Consider the following 21,115-nt stretch of genomic DNA (forward strand, 5'->3'; position numbering starts at 1 on the left):
GACAAGGATTTCTTACATTTTAAATTTAAAAAAAATATATTTTTATAATTAAAATTATTTATAGAGTTACCTTCAAATACTCAAATACGATTATTATTTACTATTATATCGGTAACGGTATTTTACCGGTAATGGTACTTGAGTTGAAAGTGTATTTTAGGCGTAACGGTAGTTCAGATGTATCGGTTTCCAACCTTGCAGAAAATAGCTTTGAAGGGAAATGATTGATACGTTAATAGTTAATTTAAAATAAAGTTTGTTACTTATATAAGTTCGTCATTCCGTTTTTATGTCCACATTATTATATATATTCTGGATCGTTATAGATAGTGGAGTCTGTAGTCTGTAAATTCGGGAAAATCGCTGAGATATAATCAAAATACCATGACAACCACGATTTTTACCTTTTTATATTTATCTGGATTTATTAATATGTAAAATATTTATAGCAATTAGGTGCTATACATATTACAAAAAGAATATCATTTCTTTTTGCAATTTTTTTCACACAATAAGTTTATTAAATAGTTAGTAAAATTTACAATGGTCAAAATTTTGCAAAGTAAAGATAATTTAATAACAAGAGCGTTTAAGAAATTGCCAAAAATTACTCTGCGGGAGGTTGTTAATTATCAAAAACTGGAAATTAGTTGCAAATGAGGCCTTTCTCATAAAAAATTTTAAACTGTTCGATGAAACATTTAAACTTTCGGCTGAGTCCAAGTTAAATTTAAGGATACACTGATGGGATAAAATTCGTAAGACTGTCGAAGGAAAAGAGACTGGATCCCAAAAACACAAATAAGATAGTCAAGTTTAGGTGGCAATATTATTTTGTGCGGCTGTTTCCAGTGCAACGTATGGGTCCAACTCATATCACTAAAGATATCATGACTGGAATTGAATACAGATCAAATTTAAACGATGTTATGTATCCATACGTTGAGGAAATATATACTTTTTGTTTCTACGACAAATATTTAGATATGTTAAAAACATAATGACATAATAAATATATCCCCCATCGTTTTGAAATCAAATATATATAAATGTTTGACCGAATTTGTGATTCATCACTTCTCTGTTAATGAATGTTAATTTACACAAAACAATTACCGGGGAGTCTGGTAACTCTATGTCTTGTTGATATATACACAATTTGCTGGTTGTGAAACACCATAAACATACCCAGTCTGTTTGTTGTGAAACACCATAAACATTTACCAGCTGACCGATTATCAACAAAATTTTCTTTTTAATTTGCCGAAAAAAAAATTATTTGACCTAGCACGCCGAAAAAAAGGTAAACAATAATTTTTCCCCAAAAAAAGTGAATGAAAAAATCAATAATTTTACAAAAATTTCATTAAAAAATTGCCACAATCGACAACTATAACTTTATTGCATTTTTACAGTTACAGTACACCTGCAAAATTGCAACTTCAGCAGAAATTTGAAAAAAGGAACACGTACCCTAAACAGCTTGTTATAAAAATAGCATCGAGAAAAGCCACGAAGGCAGCTAGAATTGTTTAACAGTAGCAATTCGAAAATAAAACTATAGCTAATTGTTTAAATATAGAGCTCTATTAATCATGAAGACACGTTTAAGCAAAAGGTTAATAATATTGACTTTTTCATGGTCGTTGCTGTTGATAAGCAGCAATTGCATTGCAACAACTAATGCTGCCGATGATAAAGATAATAGTCTACAAGTTATCTATGCAGTTAATTCCGGTGGTTATGATCATATAGACAAACATAGTATTCACTATGAATCGGATCCTTTGAATGTGGGCACCGCCTCCGATTATGGCAATCATTTATTGATTATTGGACGGGTGCCCGAGCAAGATGAGGTTTTGTATCGCACAGAACGTTATCACACTGCAACCTTTGGCTATGATTTACCCTTGGAGGGGGATGGTGAATATGCATTGGTACTGAAATTCTGCGAGGTCTATTTTAATGAACCAAATATGAAGGTGAGTGGGAACGGGAGGGAAGTTTTAAAAAAGTTCATAGATTATTTAAAATAAAATTTGGATAATTTTATTTAAATTACACTTTCGGAAATTGTTTTGAAAAAAATATAAATTTCTTAAGAAAAAATTCGGTTAAAATTTTTAAAATTTAAAGTATTTTTCAAAATTCTAACTTTCAAAATAACAAATTTTACATTACATTTACAAGTTTTGAAACTGGAATTTTCAAAATTTTCAAATTAATTTCCAATTGGAAAAATTACACCATGACACCCAATCTCAAAGATTAGAGACTTAGATCTTTGAGATTGGGTGTCAGTTAGTAGTTTTTCCAATTCGAAATTAATTTCGAACACTTGCATTGAATTTGAATTAAAATATAAAACTAAAAATTTTAATCAACATTTCACAGATTAAGTTTGAAATTATTATTATAATTGGATGTCTAAATTGAATCAGATTTCGAACTTCACGAAAACTCTAAAATTTATTAAAAATTACATGAATTTTTGTTTTATGGTAAATAGAACTACATTTTGGAAGATTAGAACATAATTTAAAATTTTAGAACTTATTTTCATATTTTCAAACTTCACCAAATTTTTGGTTTTGTTCGACTTTTTTTTAAAATTTAAAAATTTTTTTTTCAAAAGCAAATAAAATTAGATTTAATTAGTTTTCGAAAATTCAATCTAATTTGGAATGTTCGAAATTATTTAGAATTTTTGAAAACTAAATTAAAATTTTCTTCTATTTTCTATTTTAATTTACAAAAAAATTGTAAAATTTTATGCTTTTTTGGAAATAGATCCAATTTCGGAAGATTTTAAGAATTCGAACTTAATTTCGAGTTTCCAAACTTTGCCTAATTTTGGGCTTTTTTCGATTTCTTTATTTAAGTGATTTTCGAAATCATTTAGAATTTTTAAATCAAAAATAAAATTTTCTATTTTAATATTACAGATTTTCGATGTGGTACTAAATCGCAAACATGAAGTGGTCTCCAATCTGGACATTTTTGCACAAGTGGGTCGCGGCACAGCCCACGATGAATATGTCTACTTTACTGTTACGCGAGGAAAGTTACACTATAAAGATGAAATTTCCGATATTCGCAACAATATTGTGCGTTTGGAATTCATTAAGGGTTCCTATGACAATCCCAAAATAAATGCCTTTGTCCTATTCAAAGGCGATGTCAATAGAATACCCAAATTGAAACCCCTACACAATGATGCTGTAATACAAGATGGTGACTTTAATGAAGTAACTGAGCAGCCAATTACAGAGAGAATGCCCGCAACAACTGCCAGCACAACAAAGAAATCTGCAAAGGTTAAGAAAACCATAACAGAAGAAAAGAAAATTCCCACACCACCTGTAGAGGAGGATAACACGTTGATCGTTGACGATGAAGAAGATGATTTCGATTTGTCATTTACGGATAATCGTAAAAATAGTAAAACAAGTGGTCCCCGCCAACCGAATCCTTACACTATGGACGATTCCATGGTGTTAATGCCAGTGTTTATAGCAATCGGTTGTTTTATACCTCTGCTCTTCTGTCTGTGTAAATTATGAGTTGATTAAGCCGGTGATTTCGAATGACTTGTCTTATCTTTAGCTTTATTTAAACATCGATTTACTTTATTTCCAAGCTGTGGTGAAAGAGTCCGCAAGCCAGCGTGGCTGTATTTGCTGTTTTGTGTTCTTTGTTTACTATGTTTGTAACGCACAAATTTTTATTGTGTTATAAAGAGTTTGAACGGAAAAAAAGTTGGTAATAAAATTGAAAATAATAAATGCAATATTTGCACTAATATTCAATAGCAAACATGTCTCTAAATATTGTATACTAACAAAATATTAATACACATTCGATAGTTTTAAAAAAATGTTACTTAAATTCAACTGATATAAACTTCTATACTTAATTAGACCTTTTTCCGTTCAAACTCTAAATATTACTCTATTTATATATGGTCTTTTGTTTAATGTTTGAATCATTATTTGTTACTTAAACATGATAATGACTTCTGTTAAGTACTTAGCATTTAATTTTTTTTTATTATTTTCTAGTAATATTATTCTTAAAGAGACACTTTTTTATACTTTAATGTTCCTTATTAGGGTTTATATTTAATTTTTTTACAAACTAATTTATTAAAGCACAAATTTATATTGCACTTAATTTTGTTTTGGAAAAATAAACAATATTTTTGTTTATTAGCGAGCTTTTTGTTTTATAAATTTATTACAAAATTGTATTTAAATTTAGCTAAATAAATTGAAGAGAAAATAATGTTGAATAAAAAAAACTAATAAAGTATTTTGAGTTTTTCTTAAGATGGCATTTTTAAAGATATCTCAGAATTAGAACTGATTTTATTAACCAAAGCCAAGTATTATATGGAGTATTAGTCCACTATGATGATCCGACATTTATATACAATAAATAAAATCCTTTTAATTTACATTTTGTTTATGAATACGTGTATTTTCAGTTTATTCAATATCTCAAATTTAAAAGCAAATTCCTATTATTTAAAAAACTAAAAAACGAATTACACTTCATATAAAAACTAGAAATTATAATGATTAAATTAAAAGAATGATTAAATAATTGAAATTGATGATTAAATAAAACAATAACTAAAACAATGGTTGTTTCTGTTTTGTGAAATAAAAATGTGATTAAAACTAAGACTATGAAGCCACGATTTGTTTTCGACCCCCACACTGTGCACCACATAAAACAATATCGGCATAGATCAAACGATCTCGACTGAACACTAGATTCTTGACATTTTCAAAAGTGGCCATGGCAGCACGTTCCAACACCGCATCTCCGTAACACAATTTACCACAGGCACATTTGGGCGCCTCCGATAGTATATCAACTAAAATCCAAGGCAAAGTGGCCGATGAATAAGGCAATTTATGTTGACACACGGAACGTGAGGCCAACAGCCATAAGGGCGAGGCTGTGTTTAGACTTTGTACTGATGAGCAGGTGGGATTTGCTAGTTTATTATCCAAATCGTATTCTTTTTGAGGCTGGAAATTATTGCCCCACACATCTAACATTTCTAAGCGATTGTTGTTAAATGCTGCCGGCAGCGATTCCAATTGATTCGAAGACATATGCAGATACCTTAAGCTGCGCATGCGCCTTACTCCAAAGGGTATGCGTTTCAGGAGATTGTTGTTGATTTTTAAAGTCACCAGTTTTTCTAATTTAATTAAAACCGGTGGAAAATATTCCAATTTATTGGCAGAGAGATCTAGCTCTCTTAAGGATTCTTGCAGATTTCTACCCTGCAACCATTGCCAGCAATTTTTATCACCCAGATTATTATTGTGCAAATGTAATTCAGTCAATTGTAATCTACCCATTTCGTCGGGAATCTAAAAAATTGCAAAAATTATTTAAAAAGTTTGTTAACTGTAACAATTATAAATATTCAATTACCTTTTCTATAGTATTAAAACTTAAATTCAGCATGGTCAAATTTCTTAATGAACATATTTCAAAGGTCACCTTACACAATTGTATGCCCGAAATAGTCAGGGACTTTAAAGTCCTAGGAAAACCCTTTGTCGGATAATCTCCCCTATTTAAAACCGACAGTTTGGTTTGCGGCTGAGACTTCAGTGGTATCGCGGTGGCAGCCGCTATATTCATTCTCAAATTTATCGAATCTTTGCCCTCCAAACCCAATTTTAAGGTCTGCAGAAAACCCTTCAACTGTATGGGATCACACTTAATCATTAAATTCTCCGCCGGCTGTATAAAACTAATAGTAGCTTTGCCATCTTTGAGAAATTTCGTAAACATTTTCTCGATATTGTTTTTTACTTTATATCGTTTACCCGTCTTCTCCTGTGGAGTAAAATGTATAATTTCCAGGTCTTTTTTACATTCACCATTACTGTCCTTGGCGGAGGTATTGAAACCCACCGCCAAGGTGGCTTTAACCATACGAGGCGCCTTGTTCGTCTGTGTCAGACGATTTAGTACTTGTGTTTCACAGAGTATTTTCATTGCGTTTGATAATTTCGCCTTTAAAACATTTGTTGTTGTATTTATATTGTTTTCCACAACAAGGAGTTTCTTAGTTATTATTCACAATTAAACAAAAGATTTAATTCGTTTCCATTTAATAATAAAACAAATTTTTGCAAATAAATAAAAAAAATCCGCCTTTTCTGCGAGTTTTTGTTTTCTTTTGTGAAATGTCAAAAAATTTTTGTTGTTTTTATTTTTCAATGGTTCTCAGTTGTGTTCTTTCTCTCTTTCTTTTAGAAACAGCTGTTCAGTTGTTTTTGTTTTTTCCGAGACTCTCAAACTGTTTAAATAATTAGTGATACCAACTATTTCAAAACTTGAATAAAAAGCTCCTACTTATTTAGAACAAAATCTACTACTTTTATAATAGTAAATTTGTTAAATAATAGAATTTAATATATTTTTGGGAAAATGTTTAATTGTTCAAAGATGTGTTCTATTATTTATATCTATAATAATTAATTTTATGCCTTGATCAAATATGCATTATATGAGAAGCACTAAATTTATTACATTGGTATAGTAAAATACTACAATGCTTCTCAAACCTAACCTAATAGTGGTTAGAATTGAAAATTAGAAAAAAAAAATATTTGAAGCCAGTTCGTACAATAACAGAAATCGTTAATGTGAATGAAACATTAAACATATAAACATTAAGAAAGCGGATAGTCCCAACAAATGGGAGATATTTGGTCACGTTTTTCAAGAACGATTAAGTCAATAGGAACTGTTATTCCAATTTCATGGTTTGTCTATTCTTTATTCCTCCAAAAACCGTTTTACATGCTGAATACCAAAACAATAATTGCATTTCAAATTTAGTTGCAGTTTTGTATGCCCTCTTATAGCTGTCCTCTTGGATTCGGTTGAAGATTTCGACTAACAGTAACAGACCAGCAATAATCCGCCAATATTGAAACGTTTCATGGTTAAACGCTTTTCAGTTGTCCGCTAAGAAGTCCAATTGAGGATGCCAAATAAAGTATTATTAGGTATGTATAATGATAACAAATTTTCGATGGCTTCTTATTTTTCAAGAAATATTTTGGGAGAAATCTTCCCAAAATGTTTTCTAAGTAGAGTCATATGGGGGTTTCCCCCATATGCATAAACAGTTTATAAATTTATCAAAGGTTTATTAAACAAAATTTCCATACCAAATCAGTTTTATAAACCTTTGATAAATTTATAAACTGTTTATGCATATGGGGGAAAGTTTGCATATTTAACTACATTTCATATGTGAAGACCGAAGTATGTATGTATATATCCTCCATGATTGTAACTTCACTTAATCTAGACCATTGCTGGCGAAGTTATTGAAGAAAACCTTAAAATTTCATTGCCAGACAATTGTGAGACAATAAATATTTATCTGCTAACATACATACATACATACATAGTTTGTCAGTTCACATGGTTTGTTGTCAGTTTGTTAAAAAATTGCTAGATCCATTGTTAGACATGGCTAGAACTGTTAAATCATTTCAAACAATCAATTTGAAATTGTTCATCAGTGCCTTGGCCTGACTTTTTTCTTATCCAGAGTCTGTTGGTGACTGGATAAGAAAAGTCAAGTCAATTGGCTCATAGCTGCAATCTATGATGCAGGTTTCATTAATTGAAATGTCGCTATCCATTTTTTATTTAATTTATTCTCGAATTTTGTTTCACTTTTGATTTTCAATATTATTAATTCGAATTTTTGTTTGTTTATAAATGGGTTGACAATGGTGCCATTGTATAAGCTTTGGCCATTCGTTAAAAAAGTAGAGGATAATGCTAGTTCCCCATTCCGACTCTTTTAAAGCATGACCAAACATTCACTGACCCGGTCGATAAAGCTAACCTTTTAGCTCAATTATTCGCAAGTAATTCTCACTTGCCGTGGCCTTTTTTTCTCAATAGTAACCGCAGTGCCCGAACTCGCAAGAGTATTAGTGATATATGCCAGATATATTCTTTCAAGCTCGTGCTGTAAAAAGGGTTTTATCGGATCTCAACGTAAATAAGCCTCCTGGGCCAGATGTCATACCAGCACTGGTCTTGAAGCAGTGCTCTTTGACGTTAGCTCGTCCATTAGCTAACCGTTTCAACATTTCATACCGTGCCGGCGTATTTACTGTATATTGGAAAGTTGAAAATGTCACGCCATTTCCTAAAAAAGGCGCGGCTAACAACACTGAAAATTATAATCCAATAGCAATTGGCAATAGCAAAGTTATGGAAAGTATGGCAAACTACCATCTGGTTAAATATTTACAGTCCAACAATTTACTTAACGAACGCCAGTATGGCTTCCGTAGAGGACGCTCTACACTCAAATTGAATGTCCACAAACACTACTCCCTTTTCCTAGTATACATAATGCATTGCATGGGTAGGGGTCATCCCCTAAGTGCTGGCCCACAAATGGCTGAGATATAAGGAAAAAACCGGGACAACCTCGATTTTTGGCCAATTTTTTATCTATATCTGGATTACTAAGTCATTAATATAGACAATATGGATATCTAATGATAGATATTTCAAAGTCCATTGCAACGATGTATATATGGATATAGTAAGTTCGACCAACAATGGATCAAAATCGGGAAAATATTTTTAACCCGAATTTTTTTTTCATTAAAATTTTTTTTTGGCATAGATTCTTTTTCCAAAAAAAATTTTTTTAAAAAAAATTAAAAAACAATTTCGAACAATTTTTTTTTTTATATCTTATTTTAAAAATTGGAATATAGCTCTTTTACTTGTTTTAAGTTTAAATCATGTAATATGACCTTTGACCTTTAATAAATAAAATGTAACATAAGTATTTATGTACCTATAACATTTTTACAATATTTCTCATGTATTAAATTAGAAAAAATGCTTTTTTGTGACGTTTAAAAGAGGAAGTCTCTAATCTTAAGAGCTTAAAAGAGGATTATGGTCCTTATCCAATTTTAATTTCAACCATATGATTCTAATCCAGTTTATGATCTTAAATTATCTATTCAATAGTATTTTTTATATACGAGTAATTTTTATTTGTTTACTTTTTATAATAAAATGACTTCTTAACATGTAGATTTGCATTTGTAGGTGGGTGTGAGTATAAGTTTCTGTTTGTATTTGTATATGTGCTTATTTAAACGTTGTCCTTTTTATGAGTAGCACTTCGTATCTGTACGTTTTCTTTTGATTTAGTAGCTTTATGTGTATGAAATGTGTTTATACTTGTTCTTCTGTATGTTTCTGATTTTCCACTTGATTTCAAGTGTCACTGTTAAGTTGTCTGTATTAAACTTTTGACTGACATACACTGCTATATATGTTTATGTAGACTAGGGTGGCCCTTATTTTTCACTTATTGGATTTACGATGCTTCCAAGGTCTAAAATTGTTGTCCGTTATATAAAAATCAAATGCTGAAAATTTGAGCAAATTCGGATATCGTTTAGAGGTTGCATATTTTAATTGATGTTTTGTGTTTTCGGTCAAAGTAGCAATATTTTCCAAAAAATTTTAAAAATTAAATGATGAAAATAAAAATTGTATTAAAAGTAGTTTTTGTATTTCATGTTACGAAGTTGCATTAACGATTTGAATTTAACGGTCAGTAACGACTGATTGTAACATTTATCATTTTTATTCTTATCGACAATGTTAATAACACGCTGTAAGTATAACAACATTAACTGTTAAAGCTGCTAATTAATTTTATTTACTGAGTAAATTTAAATAAATAAAGAGTTGTTACAATTTTAAACTACTAAACTACTATTTAAAGGATATAAACCACCATTTTTAAAAGGTAAAACTTTACAATATAAAAAGTTCAAGGTATCAATGTTAGACCTGTACACAAAAAAGTATTAAAAATATAAAATAATCGAGGAAAAAAATATTTTTTATTCGAATGAATAAAAATTTTCTATTTAGAATAAAAAAATTTACTTAAGCTTATTTACTTAATAGATTTGAATTAAAGAAAATATGAAATAAAGGAATTAATTTTATATAGAATGAATTCTAAAAGGATTTAATAAAAAACTAAATCAAAAATATATTTTTTAGTGTTTAACAAAAATACATACAAATGTTATAATTTTTTATTATTTAGGTGTATTAACTTTGTATTTCTTTTCATTGTTTAGAATAAAATTAAGTATTAGAGGTTTCTGGATTTAAATAAATGTTATTCAATTATTCGAATAATATATTTTACTCTTTGTTCGTTGAAATAATCGATGACAGTTTAATAATTAATCAATCAATCACTCGAATAATAAAAAGCTATATTCGTCTGTGCCGAATCTTATATACCCTTCACCAAATTATACTTTAAAATAAAAATTTAAATAATTTTTGGGGAAAACAAATTTTTAAAAAAAATATCTAGAGAAAAAATTTTATGTGAAATTTTTTTTTTAAATTCTTAAAAAAATGTTTTAATTTATTTGTGAAAAAATGCATAACAAAACATTTTTTTGGTGAAACAAAAATCGGAGTAAAAAATATTTTTCCCGATTTTGATCAATTATAGCTCCGACTTACTTTAGTCTTATATACGCCGTTGCAAAGGTCTTTCAGATATCTATTATTGGATATCCATATTGACTATATTAATGACTTAGTAATCCAGATATACATAGATCAAAAATTGAGGTTGTTCTCTGCCATTTGTGGTGCGATTGTCTCGATTCCAAACAACCGAACAGGGAAAATTCCCGATATATTGATGTACGGAAAGTTGATTTCAACATACAGACGGACACTCTGTCAAGGGTATACAAAAATGTTTAACCTTTATTCGATCAAAATTAAACACGAATAATTGACAACTGTAGTAGGTTGTCCAGGAACTTTAAAAAAAGCTGCTGGAAATACAACATTCGAGTTATTTCCGTTAAGATAATGTTCGAATTATCTAGAAGATATCGCTGTGTATAAATTGTGTAGGAAGAACAATAACCCAGTCAGTTAATAACATGAGCTGGTAGAGTTAACATCAACTGCATTGCCAGTGTTGTTACAATTTTAAATTACTAAAATGCTTTTATTTGCAATCGAAAGAATACGGTTTATTTAAACGACATAAACCACCGTTTTTATTAAAAGGTAAAACCGTAACAATATATTGAAACATCTATGGATAAATTAAATTCAAAAACTATTTTTAATTGGATTTTTCATCATTTAATTTTTGAAATTTTTTTTTAAAAAAAATGCTACATTGACCCAAAATACGAAACTTCAAGCAAAATGTATAAACTGTAAGCATTATCCGATTTAGTTCAACCGTTCAGCAATTTTAGACATTGGGAGCATAGAAATAAAGGCCATCCTAATATACATATATATTGACTATGCATACATTTTATCTACATATTATATCCTTTTAATAATATCCTTAAACTTATCCATTTATATTTACATGAGTGTATACAATCAAAGAAACTAAACAAACAAACTTGGTTATGTTCACATACATACTTGTGTATACCCTGCAGTTTTAAAGGTACCTATTGTCAACTTTGTTGCTAGGATTTGTCTTCATATAGAACTTTGTATGATCGTTGGTTTTTATTACTTGATAAAACCTATTAAATAGAATTATATAGGAGATAATCTGAAACAGAACACTTTTGATTTTGATTGAAGAGAGAATATGATTGTGAGTTCGTACCAAACTGTCAAAGATCCATAAAAATATGAAAACTATAAAATTTTTCACCACTACAGAAACTATAAAAAATAAATTTAAAAACAATATTTCCCTTTATTTTCACACGCCACCAAAAGACCATTATTTACTAGTAATATCATTAGTAAATAGTTATACAGAGGGTACCAATATGACTCCCGCATAAATTCCTCATTGACGTTAGTATTTAATAGAGCTTTTTTGTAGCTAACACATTCGCAAAATCAGAATTAGTTCCCAGAACTGCAGGATACCTATTTGTGTGCTTGAGTACATATGGAAATAATTTTCTATATAAATAGTTAGACGGAATATTACAAGTACAAGACAAAAAAGAAATCACAGATCCTTTGATTAACATAAGAAAAAAAGGATGAAAAAAATAAAAAAGGTTAAAGATTGGTTTTGGATTTGTCTCCACATGTGTGTTTGTGTTTGTATCCCATTTTTTCATTCAATGTCATCAATAAGGAAAATCAAAATAAGTGGAAAAATAAATGTCAAATATTTACTTTGATTTTGGGAAAGGGTGGGAGTAGAGGTGGTAAAAAAAGAACATTCTTATTCATGGAATGGCAAATTCTCATTACATACCAACATTTATAGTTTATTCAACATGTTTTTTTATGTACGCAGCAATAATGTATTTAATGGTATTATTTTAATGAAACAGGAAGAGTCCTATTAAAGTTTTATAGTCTTATAGGCACAGTTGGAAAAGGAGGTGGGAGTTTTAATAATTTTTACTATTTGAAATTCTGAAAACGTAGCAAGATAACAGAGTAATCATAATTGGATATTGGTTTTCTTAGAATAATACTTATTGAGAGATCTATAACGATATTATGACTGACTATCTAACATCTCAAATTTGATATATTAGTGAAGCTAGAGACTCAGTGCTCCTGAATAAATGATGTTCAACAAATGAGGCCTTCTTTCTTTATTCGAATGGTACTAATTGAATTTTCTTAATTCATGCTAATTGCAGTCAATGCTACGCCCCTACAGATGCTGGGAATGTGTGCATATAACAACTTAGTTGTAAGTGGGTCCGTATTCCCACACAAGGTAACATGGATGTCTCCTGACCAAAGAATGTAAAATCAGATTGACCACGTGGCAATAAGTAGCAGATTGCGAGAATACCTCTTGGATGTGCGAAATCGTAGAGGTGAAGATATGGCAACAGATCACCACTCTCGTTGCAGTACTACGTATAAAACTTGCTGCAATACGAGACATCAGCAACACCTACAGCAATATGAGGCCTGTCAACGTCCAAAGACTAAAGAATCCAGTAATAACCACTGCATATTCCGAAGAATTAAGCCGTACTTTTATTGCAGCACAAGAAAACATCATAAGCGAGTGGGAAGCAATTAAGTCCGTTTTTATAAACCCCGCTAAGGATATTCTTGGATATAAGGAAAACATACGGAAAGAATGAATATCAGATGAGACTTGGCGTATCATCGAACAACGCAAATCGATAAAAGCTGATGTTATTAGAGCGAAAACTCGTGTTGCCAAACTCAGTCTGCGGGCACAGTACAAAGAACTCGACAAAATGGTCACGACGCTACAAACTCAAATGGATCGAAGACATCGGCAAGGAAGCACAATCGGCAGCGGAAACTCATCGTACCAGTGTTATGTACAGGTGTTTGAGAAAATTTACCAATGGACATGTGACGGCACAACGGCCCTTATGGAAACGGAACAGAGAACTTGCTACATCTTCCGAGGAACAAGTCAATGTTTGGACAGATTTCTACAGTGACGTATTATCCGCAAATGGACACAGTGCTCAGATCAGCTGTGACTGAGAATCACATGAATACGATCCGAATATATATTCTGTCTGTCCCACCGTAGATGAGATCACAAACACTCCAATAAATAACCTGGTTTAGATGGAATGTCTGCTGAATTTTTAAACGCAGACTCTCATACAAGCTCCAAAATAATCTACCCACTTATCCGCTTCTTCTGGAAAAATTAAAGTCTACCTGTCGAATTGATAGAAGGCATAATGATAAACATCCCAAAGAAGGGAGATCTTACAAACTCAAATAACGGGTGTGGTATTACTTTGCTGTGCATTGTCAGCCAGGTCATCACTCAAATAATCGCCAAAAGGATCTCCATTAGGATGCCACCAGCATTAAGACAAGAACAGGCTGGATTCAGAGTCCGTGTTTACACATTTGTGATTTGGAGCACACTAAGATGTAAACATGTCCCGCTCAAATTTATCTCACTTATTAAGTGCCTTTACCAGAATGCTAGCGGTCGAATTAAATACGGTAAAGTGCTAAGTAGAACTGTAAAGGTTGAAATCGGTGCTCGGCAAGGTTGTGTATTATCACCACTTCCGTTTAATGTAGTCCTAACTACAATTCTATGAAGTGTTCTCCAAAACAGCAAGGCAATTACATGGGGACTGCAAGGTCGTTTGACTGATCTTGACTACGCAGATGACATTTGCCTTTTGGCTCAAAGCTTCTCAGACCTTACATAAAATCTGCGAAACATAACAACAAAAATGAAAATGCGCTAGTCTGAAGATAAATACTGCTAAAACCAAAACTATCCGAGTAAATGTGACATCCCAAGAGTTATTTAAAATGAGCAATACTCAAATAGAAGATGTCAGCTGTTTTTGCAACCTTGGGAGAATAATTTAAAAAAATGGCGGGTAGGGTGAAGTCTTTGACAACCGTGTAAGTAAGCGCGACAATGTAACACGAATGTAAAATCCATTCTTTTTTTGCGGTTGTGAGATGTGGAACGCTGTCCCTCGAGACATGCAAATGATTCAGGTGTTTGTGAACAAGTCTCTTCGCACGATCTTGCGAATATTCTGGCTAAGGGTGATATCCAATATTATGCCTCTGAAATAAAAAAGACGTAAATGGCGATGGATTAGCCATATATTGAGAAGGTCATGAAATGACATCAAAATAAATGGAATTGAGTAAAATCCACAGGAAGGGGACGCCCAGCTCATACCTGGAGAAGGCAAATCGACGAAGACATCACCGGAATGGATAAGGACTGGAGCAAAGTGAGAGCGTTAGCACAAGATAGAAATATGTTCAACCAATTTATGGATCAACGGGAACATATATAAGTGAAATATGTTAGTTCTGGCTGCCATCAGACTAACCGCAAAAGAAGAATAGATATTCATTGATTTAGATCATCACACCATACACATAAGGTAGGTTTACTCCAATTCCGAAGGCTTCTGAAAAGTATGACGGAGTCATATAAAGATTATCTAAGATTTATAATGATACCATATCAAACGAATGTATGAAGGAGATAAATTCCTAAAGCGGGAGTTTAGGCATCATTGAAAACGAAAAGGCAGACGCGCTATTCAGGATGGGTTTCTTCTCGGAAAATGTCTACCTTGAGAACTAAAACACAGGAGTTCCATCTATCAAGTATGAAATTTAAAATACTAGTTGGTATGAGTTCGCTCCGATCAACCTATCTAAACCTTGCATATTTAGTAGCTTAGAGTACAGAGAGGAAAACATATAAAGGAAGAATTAGAAAGCAATCTGATGTCGAAAACTTAGGAAACTATAAGATTCCAAAGTAAAAATAAAATTTATGTATTCTGGAACGCGGATTCGATAGAGCTGTGCTCGTATGTCGGTTGAAATCAACTTTCCGAACCCCCCGAATGACTTGCAAACATGATTGATACATCAATATATCGGATATAGTTCTGGTTCACCAAAAATGTTTCAAACTTTTACCAACATTTTGTTTAACAAATTTTTTTACGGCAGATTTCCCTCTCTATGTCCTTTTCTATGGCTTTTGGCTTAACCCCTACGTTTTATTTTATGATTGACATAAAATTTAAATTCTAATAGGTCATATTATTTTCAATTTAAATTTAATTTTGTTTATAGACCTACTTTATATGAAAATACTTGTTACATTTTCCTTCCATTTTACTGCTGCCTAAATTTTCAAATCTCGTTTATTCGCATGCATATTTTGTGCTAAACTTTTTATCTATAAATAAATCATAAATAATATTTACATATTACTTACCATTAAATTTTATAAACTTCAACCATATAAAATGTGTCTATCGTCTTTGTATTTGTCACAATCTGCTTGTCTTATGACCACATTATGATTTCTTTTCTTCCTTTCATTCGTTTGTTTTTTCGGTTTCTGTTCTTGCGGAAATATGTCAAAAACAAATCAAGTAGAAGTTCAAACACAAATACAAACAACTGGGAACACATCCATACATATGTATGTAAATAAACCCACATTAAAAGTCAACAACATTGTGTTTTTGTCACGATTTCCTTTTGTTTCCATTCTTTCCTTTTTTTGAGCAAAAGAAATGCTAAAGTAGTGAAAAGGACATATACGACTATAGAACAAAAATCTAAAACTTTTAAAACAAGCAGTTATTATTGCTGGTAGAAAATAATATTTATTTATTCAAACACACATATGAACAAGTAATCATATGAATGATATTTTTTTTTGTTTTTCATTTCTTTCCTTCTGTTTATCATTATTTATCTTTATAAAAAAAATAATAACAACTGAAAAAAGGAATGAAGAAAAATTTTTGCAAATAAATTTCATAAACATACAGAAAAATAGGATTCTTATAAAATTCAATCAGTAAGAATTCGGGAAAGCCCTTCACCTTAGAATATATTTGGAATGTACATATCGTCACATAAAATGCAAAACAACGTATCATCAAAAAATTCGAAATTGATTTTATTATTGATTACGATTCACAACATTATTATCTATATATATAAAAGAGTAACGTTACTGACTGACTGATTCATCATCGCACAGCCCAAACGGCTGAAGCTAGAATCATGATTTAATTTTAACTGTGGGTAGCTCCCTCCCCAAAACGATCCGATAAGAAGGGATTTTTGGAAATTCGAACGTTTAGAGGCTAAAAAAGGGTAAATTCGGTAACCTTATATCTTCAAAAGTAATAAAGATACAAAAAAACTTAAAATTACATGTTACTCCATTAAAAAAATAAGCTGACAAGTGTTTCGTACTTTTTCGAAATTCGAAACTTTTAGGGGAGAAAATGGGTAAAAACTGTATTTTGGTACTTTTTTGGCACCCTATGTATCTTTTAAACCAATAAACATAGAACCAAATTTTAAATCGTATTCTTTACTTATCAAAAAATATAAGTTTGGTACTTTTTGGAAATTCGAAATTCGACTTTTTGGTACTTTTTCATAAAATAGACATACGAATATTTTATTTTGAGCTCCCACCACGTTACAGAAATTTATTTGAATAAAATTTTACCACCTCAATGGGGATAAAAAAGGTACCAAAAAGGGGATAAAATCGGGAAAATACATTATATTTGAAATTATTAAGCCAATTTTGAAATTTTTTTTTTAACGTTGGTTCCTGGATTCATACAAAAATTAACTAACAGGGTGTTATTTGGAACTCGAGTACCAAGGTGTATATTGGGCCAAATCCGGGTAAGCAGTTTGGTACTTTTTTTTAAAACATATTTATTCTTGGGCACATTAAAACAGATTTTAATATTTTGAGACATGCCTGTAGCATAAACAATTTTGGCAAAATGGAATATTTTTAAATTTCAAACTTGAGGGGTGTTCAAGGAAGAAAAGGAAAATTGGTACTTTTCTCCTAATGGTACTTTTTTAACATTTTAAATTATTTCAGTTATCGACATTAAAGTTAGCTGATATGTATGTGAGTGAAGTTAGTGTTAGGAATAGGATATAATATTTAGGTACCAAAATGTGAGAACTGAACTATAGGTATTTTTTTGTTCTTCTAATGGTACTTTTTGAAATTTCTATAACAATGGACTTAGAAACATGAAATTAAACATATATGGTCCTAAGTAAGTGATAATTCTAGGGGGATACTTTTTGGTACTTTTTCTTTATTCGAATGGTACTTTTTGTAATTTTTTCACCAATGAACCTAAAGCCATGAAATTAAGCTTATATGGACCCGAGTGAGTGGGAAACCACAAGTGGGGGATTTTTGGTACTTTTTATATATTCTAATGGTACTTTTTTGAATTTCCTATAATAATGGACCTAGAGTTTCCAAAAAATCGAAGAATTTCAAAACCGCGGTTTCGGTTTTAAAAAATTAAAAACCGATCGGTTTCGGTTTTGTGATAATTTATTAAATATTAAGTATTATAGAAACAAAATTAGTTGATAATATAGGAAATGATATACAAATCGAATTTAAAAGTGATAATCAATGGTACTATTTCCTTATTGCAATGGTTCTTTTTGAATATTTTATAATTAAAACCAAAAAATTTAAAATTAGGAACACATTTAGCATTTTCTATAATAATGGATCCAGAAATATGAATGACTTGATAGTACTATTTCTTTCTTCTAATTGGGGTGGCGAAGCGCACCGGGTCAGCTAGTCGTCACATAAAATCCAAAACAACGTATCATCAAAAAATTCGAAATTGATTTTATTATTGATTACGATTCACAACATTATATTACATATGTGTGCCAAATTTTAAACATTAACGATAAAAGATAACCAAATTATAACCAAAATTGAAAATAAAGTATCATCAAGTACTATACATGATTTTCTTAAACAAAACTCATTTTGACCTTATTTTAGGAAGTATCCTATTTTACATTTTGATAACCGCAAATACGGTGGATCAGGTTGGAGCTTCCTTACCAACACGGATATTGATTCGAATCATAATAAAGCATCACATACAATTGTTTATGATATGATTTCAGTACTTTTCCTAATACTTGACTATCTCTGTATGTTTTATTAAATGTAAATATGATGTTGCTTATGACCGACATAATCCTACCATTACTAAATAAACATAGTGTAGGGTAATAAAGCATTACAAAAAAGTGTTTACGATATGATTTATGTATTTATGTCCTAATATGTACTTGATTTTTATGTTGATGCTTATAACAGACATAATCTTACCATTACTAAGTAAACATACTGTAGGGTCACAATTAAACTTTGAACATTTGTTTACTAACATATTTTTTACAATAGACCAGAAGAGGATACAACAAATACAGTCCCATATGAGCCAGTGACAGGAACCTATTCACACACGTACTACATACATCTGTATACATCATACACACACATTTAATGTTAATAAATGTGTCTATCTGTCTGTTTGTATTTCAAAATGACTTTGGGACAAGCAGTTTTTTCTTTTCTTAAATTTTTTCTACTTTCTTTTCATATTTATTTTTACCACATCCTTTTACTTCATTTCTTCTCTGTCGAGGTTTTTTTGTGCTTTCGTTTAAGTGCCATTTGACTAACTGTAGTCATCATAACTGAAATAATCTACTCAACATTAGAGAATTGTACAAATATTCTCTGATAAAGTTGATTATGAAAATTTTATTTTTTGATGGTCACAGAAAAATAGCAAAAAAAAAGACCTAAATGTACAAAATAGAAAAATATGAAATGAAATTATTGAAATGCTCAAGAGTATCTATCTATCCCCAGTACTTTTTGGAAATAAATGAAAATAGAGTACTTATACATACGAAAATTTCATATGTGTTTACATTATTATATTTGTATGAAAATACACTATAAATTAAATGAATGGGGAAGTTTAGTTTGGGTTGAATCGGCCGTCGACCTAGAAAGAACGGATCGAAGTTAATCGTACCGAATCAGTACCCCCTTCAATTGTAATGAATCTTTAATCAAACCATTCAGTTGCATGAACTAAGGCAAGTCATTCAAAAATAAGCAATAAAACGTTTCTCGATCCTCACGAGCAATTATTCAATATTATAAACACTTCATTAATGATCGACTAATATACATATATTCACACGTTCACTGGAAATACATGTATTTTTGTACATACATATGTATAATAAATGATTTAGCTGAGACATCCGGTATAAGATTGTGTGATCTAATCTGATACCTTAATGCACCGGTTGAACTTAGTACTCCTTAGTTACAAGTATCTGGATTTGATTTAGTTTTCACCTGTTTCATTGCCTCATCTTTAATCTAAAGCGGAATCTAATTGATTCTACTTGAATGCTTGTGTACAGCGAGCTATCACATAAACCAACCAACCAAATTCAGCACCACACTCAAGCTTGTGACTTTGAACCTTAAGTATATTTGTACTATCTGATGTAATAATAATTCGTACTAAAATACGAATCGTATATTGTCTAGTTCACTCGGAGGCTCTTATTGATAAAGAAATCTTCAATCCAAATGTCTGCCCCGATAGACAAGAGAATAGTATGCAGGAGTATTAGTCCAAGAGATCAGGTTTCGATTTCGGCTAAATGCACCACGAGTATTTAGCCGTATCAAATTCGATACGATCATCAAGGGAGTGTGAATATCCCTTTGCGCAATAGTTACATTTATGTTCTGGAACCCATATCAACTCGACGTGATGTTGTGTCAGTTGTGCTAGTGAGTGAATACAATTGAGAAAACATTTCGACCTAATAACGTTGGAATCAATGCTCTTGATTGATGCAAGGCTGTTCAAGTACACGCAGAGAAAAAATATAGTTGGGCATGGTTACTGTAACCATTTCAATATTGTTACAAGTTTTTTAACTATATTATAGTCACAGTAACCATTTACATGATTGTGGTAACCATAATATGGTTAACTTACGATTCACATGATTGTCTCAACCATATATATGGTTACAGTAAACATATATATGTTTGTGACAACCATTTATATGATGAAGGACTTATCATATTATGGTGCTCTCGGCTTAAGGCTTATCATAATCTGAGAACAACATATTATGATAAAATTATTCATCATAAATATGGTTGCCACAAACATATATATGTTTACTGTAACCATATATATGGTTGAGACAATCATGTGAATCGTAAGTTAACCATATTATGGTTACCACAATCATGTAAATGGTTACTGTGACTATAATATAGTTAAAAAACTTGTAACACTATATAAATGGTTACAGTAACCATGCCCAATTATATTTTTTCTCTGCGTGTAGATATGTATAGTCGAATTTTTGATATTCAGTTCCCGGATTCATCTCGTGGCTGTATCGATGGCATAGACCGGGCAATCAAAAAAAAAGACAAAAGGTCCAGATTATCGGAAAAAATTCCCGAGCCCGTGCTTCTTTCTGTCTTTGAACCATCAATGTAGATTGAGTCCAATATAACGCCAAGATATTCGGCTTTACTCGAAAACTTCAGAAAAGTACCATCCAGTCGTGTATGTCTGAATTCTGGAATTTTATATCTTCTGGTAAAAAGAACCAGTTCGGTTTT

The 21,115-nt window shown here is 31.0% G+C and overlaps 3 protein-coding genes across 3 annotated transcripts; 2 read left to right on the forward strand and 1 right to left on the reverse strand.

The window, feature by feature from the left end:
* The first annotated feature begins 1,201 nt into the window (after window positions 1–1,201).
* LOC135949934 (malectin-B) lies at window positions 1,202–4,311 on the forward strand. The gene is made up of 3 exons (XM_065499397.1): window positions 1,202–1,303; window positions 1,416–1,985; window positions 2,949–4,311. Exons 2-3 carry the CDS (start codon window positions 1,596–1,598, stop codon window positions 3,564–3,566), a joined length of 1,008 nt encoding a protein of 335 aa, XP_065355469.1. The 5' UTR covers window positions 1,202–1,303; window positions 1,416–1,595; the 3' UTR covers window positions 3,567–4,311.
* A 138-nt stretch (window positions 4,312–4,449) lies between these two features.
* Lrr47 (Leucine-rich repeat 47) lies at window positions 4,450–6,213 on the reverse strand. The gene is made up of 2 exons (XM_065499396.1): window positions 5,458–6,213; window positions 4,450–5,393 (listed from the first exon to the last, which is right to left on the reverse strand). The coding sequence occupies exons 1-2, from the start codon at window positions 6,028–6,030 to the stop codon at window positions 4,692–4,694; spliced, it is 1,275 nt and encodes a 424-aa protein (XP_065355468.1). The 5' UTR covers window positions 6,031–6,213; the 3' UTR covers window positions 4,450–4,691.
* Window positions 6,214–8,004: 1,791 nt separating this feature from the next.
* On the forward strand, window positions 8,005–8,484 carry LOC135950413 (uncharacterized). Its single transcript, XM_065499958.1, has one exon. The coding sequence runs from the start codon at window positions 8,005–8,007 to the stop codon at window positions 8,482–8,484; it is 480 nt and encodes a 159-aa protein (XP_065356030.1).
* Window positions 8,485–21,115: the final 12,631 nt, after the last annotated feature.

The sequence above is a fragment of the Calliphora vicina genome, chromosome 2 (genome assembly GCF_958450345.1).
Source record: "Calliphora vicina chromosome 2, idCalVici1.1, whole genome shotgun sequence".
Taxonomy (NCBI): domain Eukaryota; kingdom Metazoa; phylum Arthropoda; class Insecta; order Diptera; family Calliphoridae; genus Calliphora; species Calliphora vicina.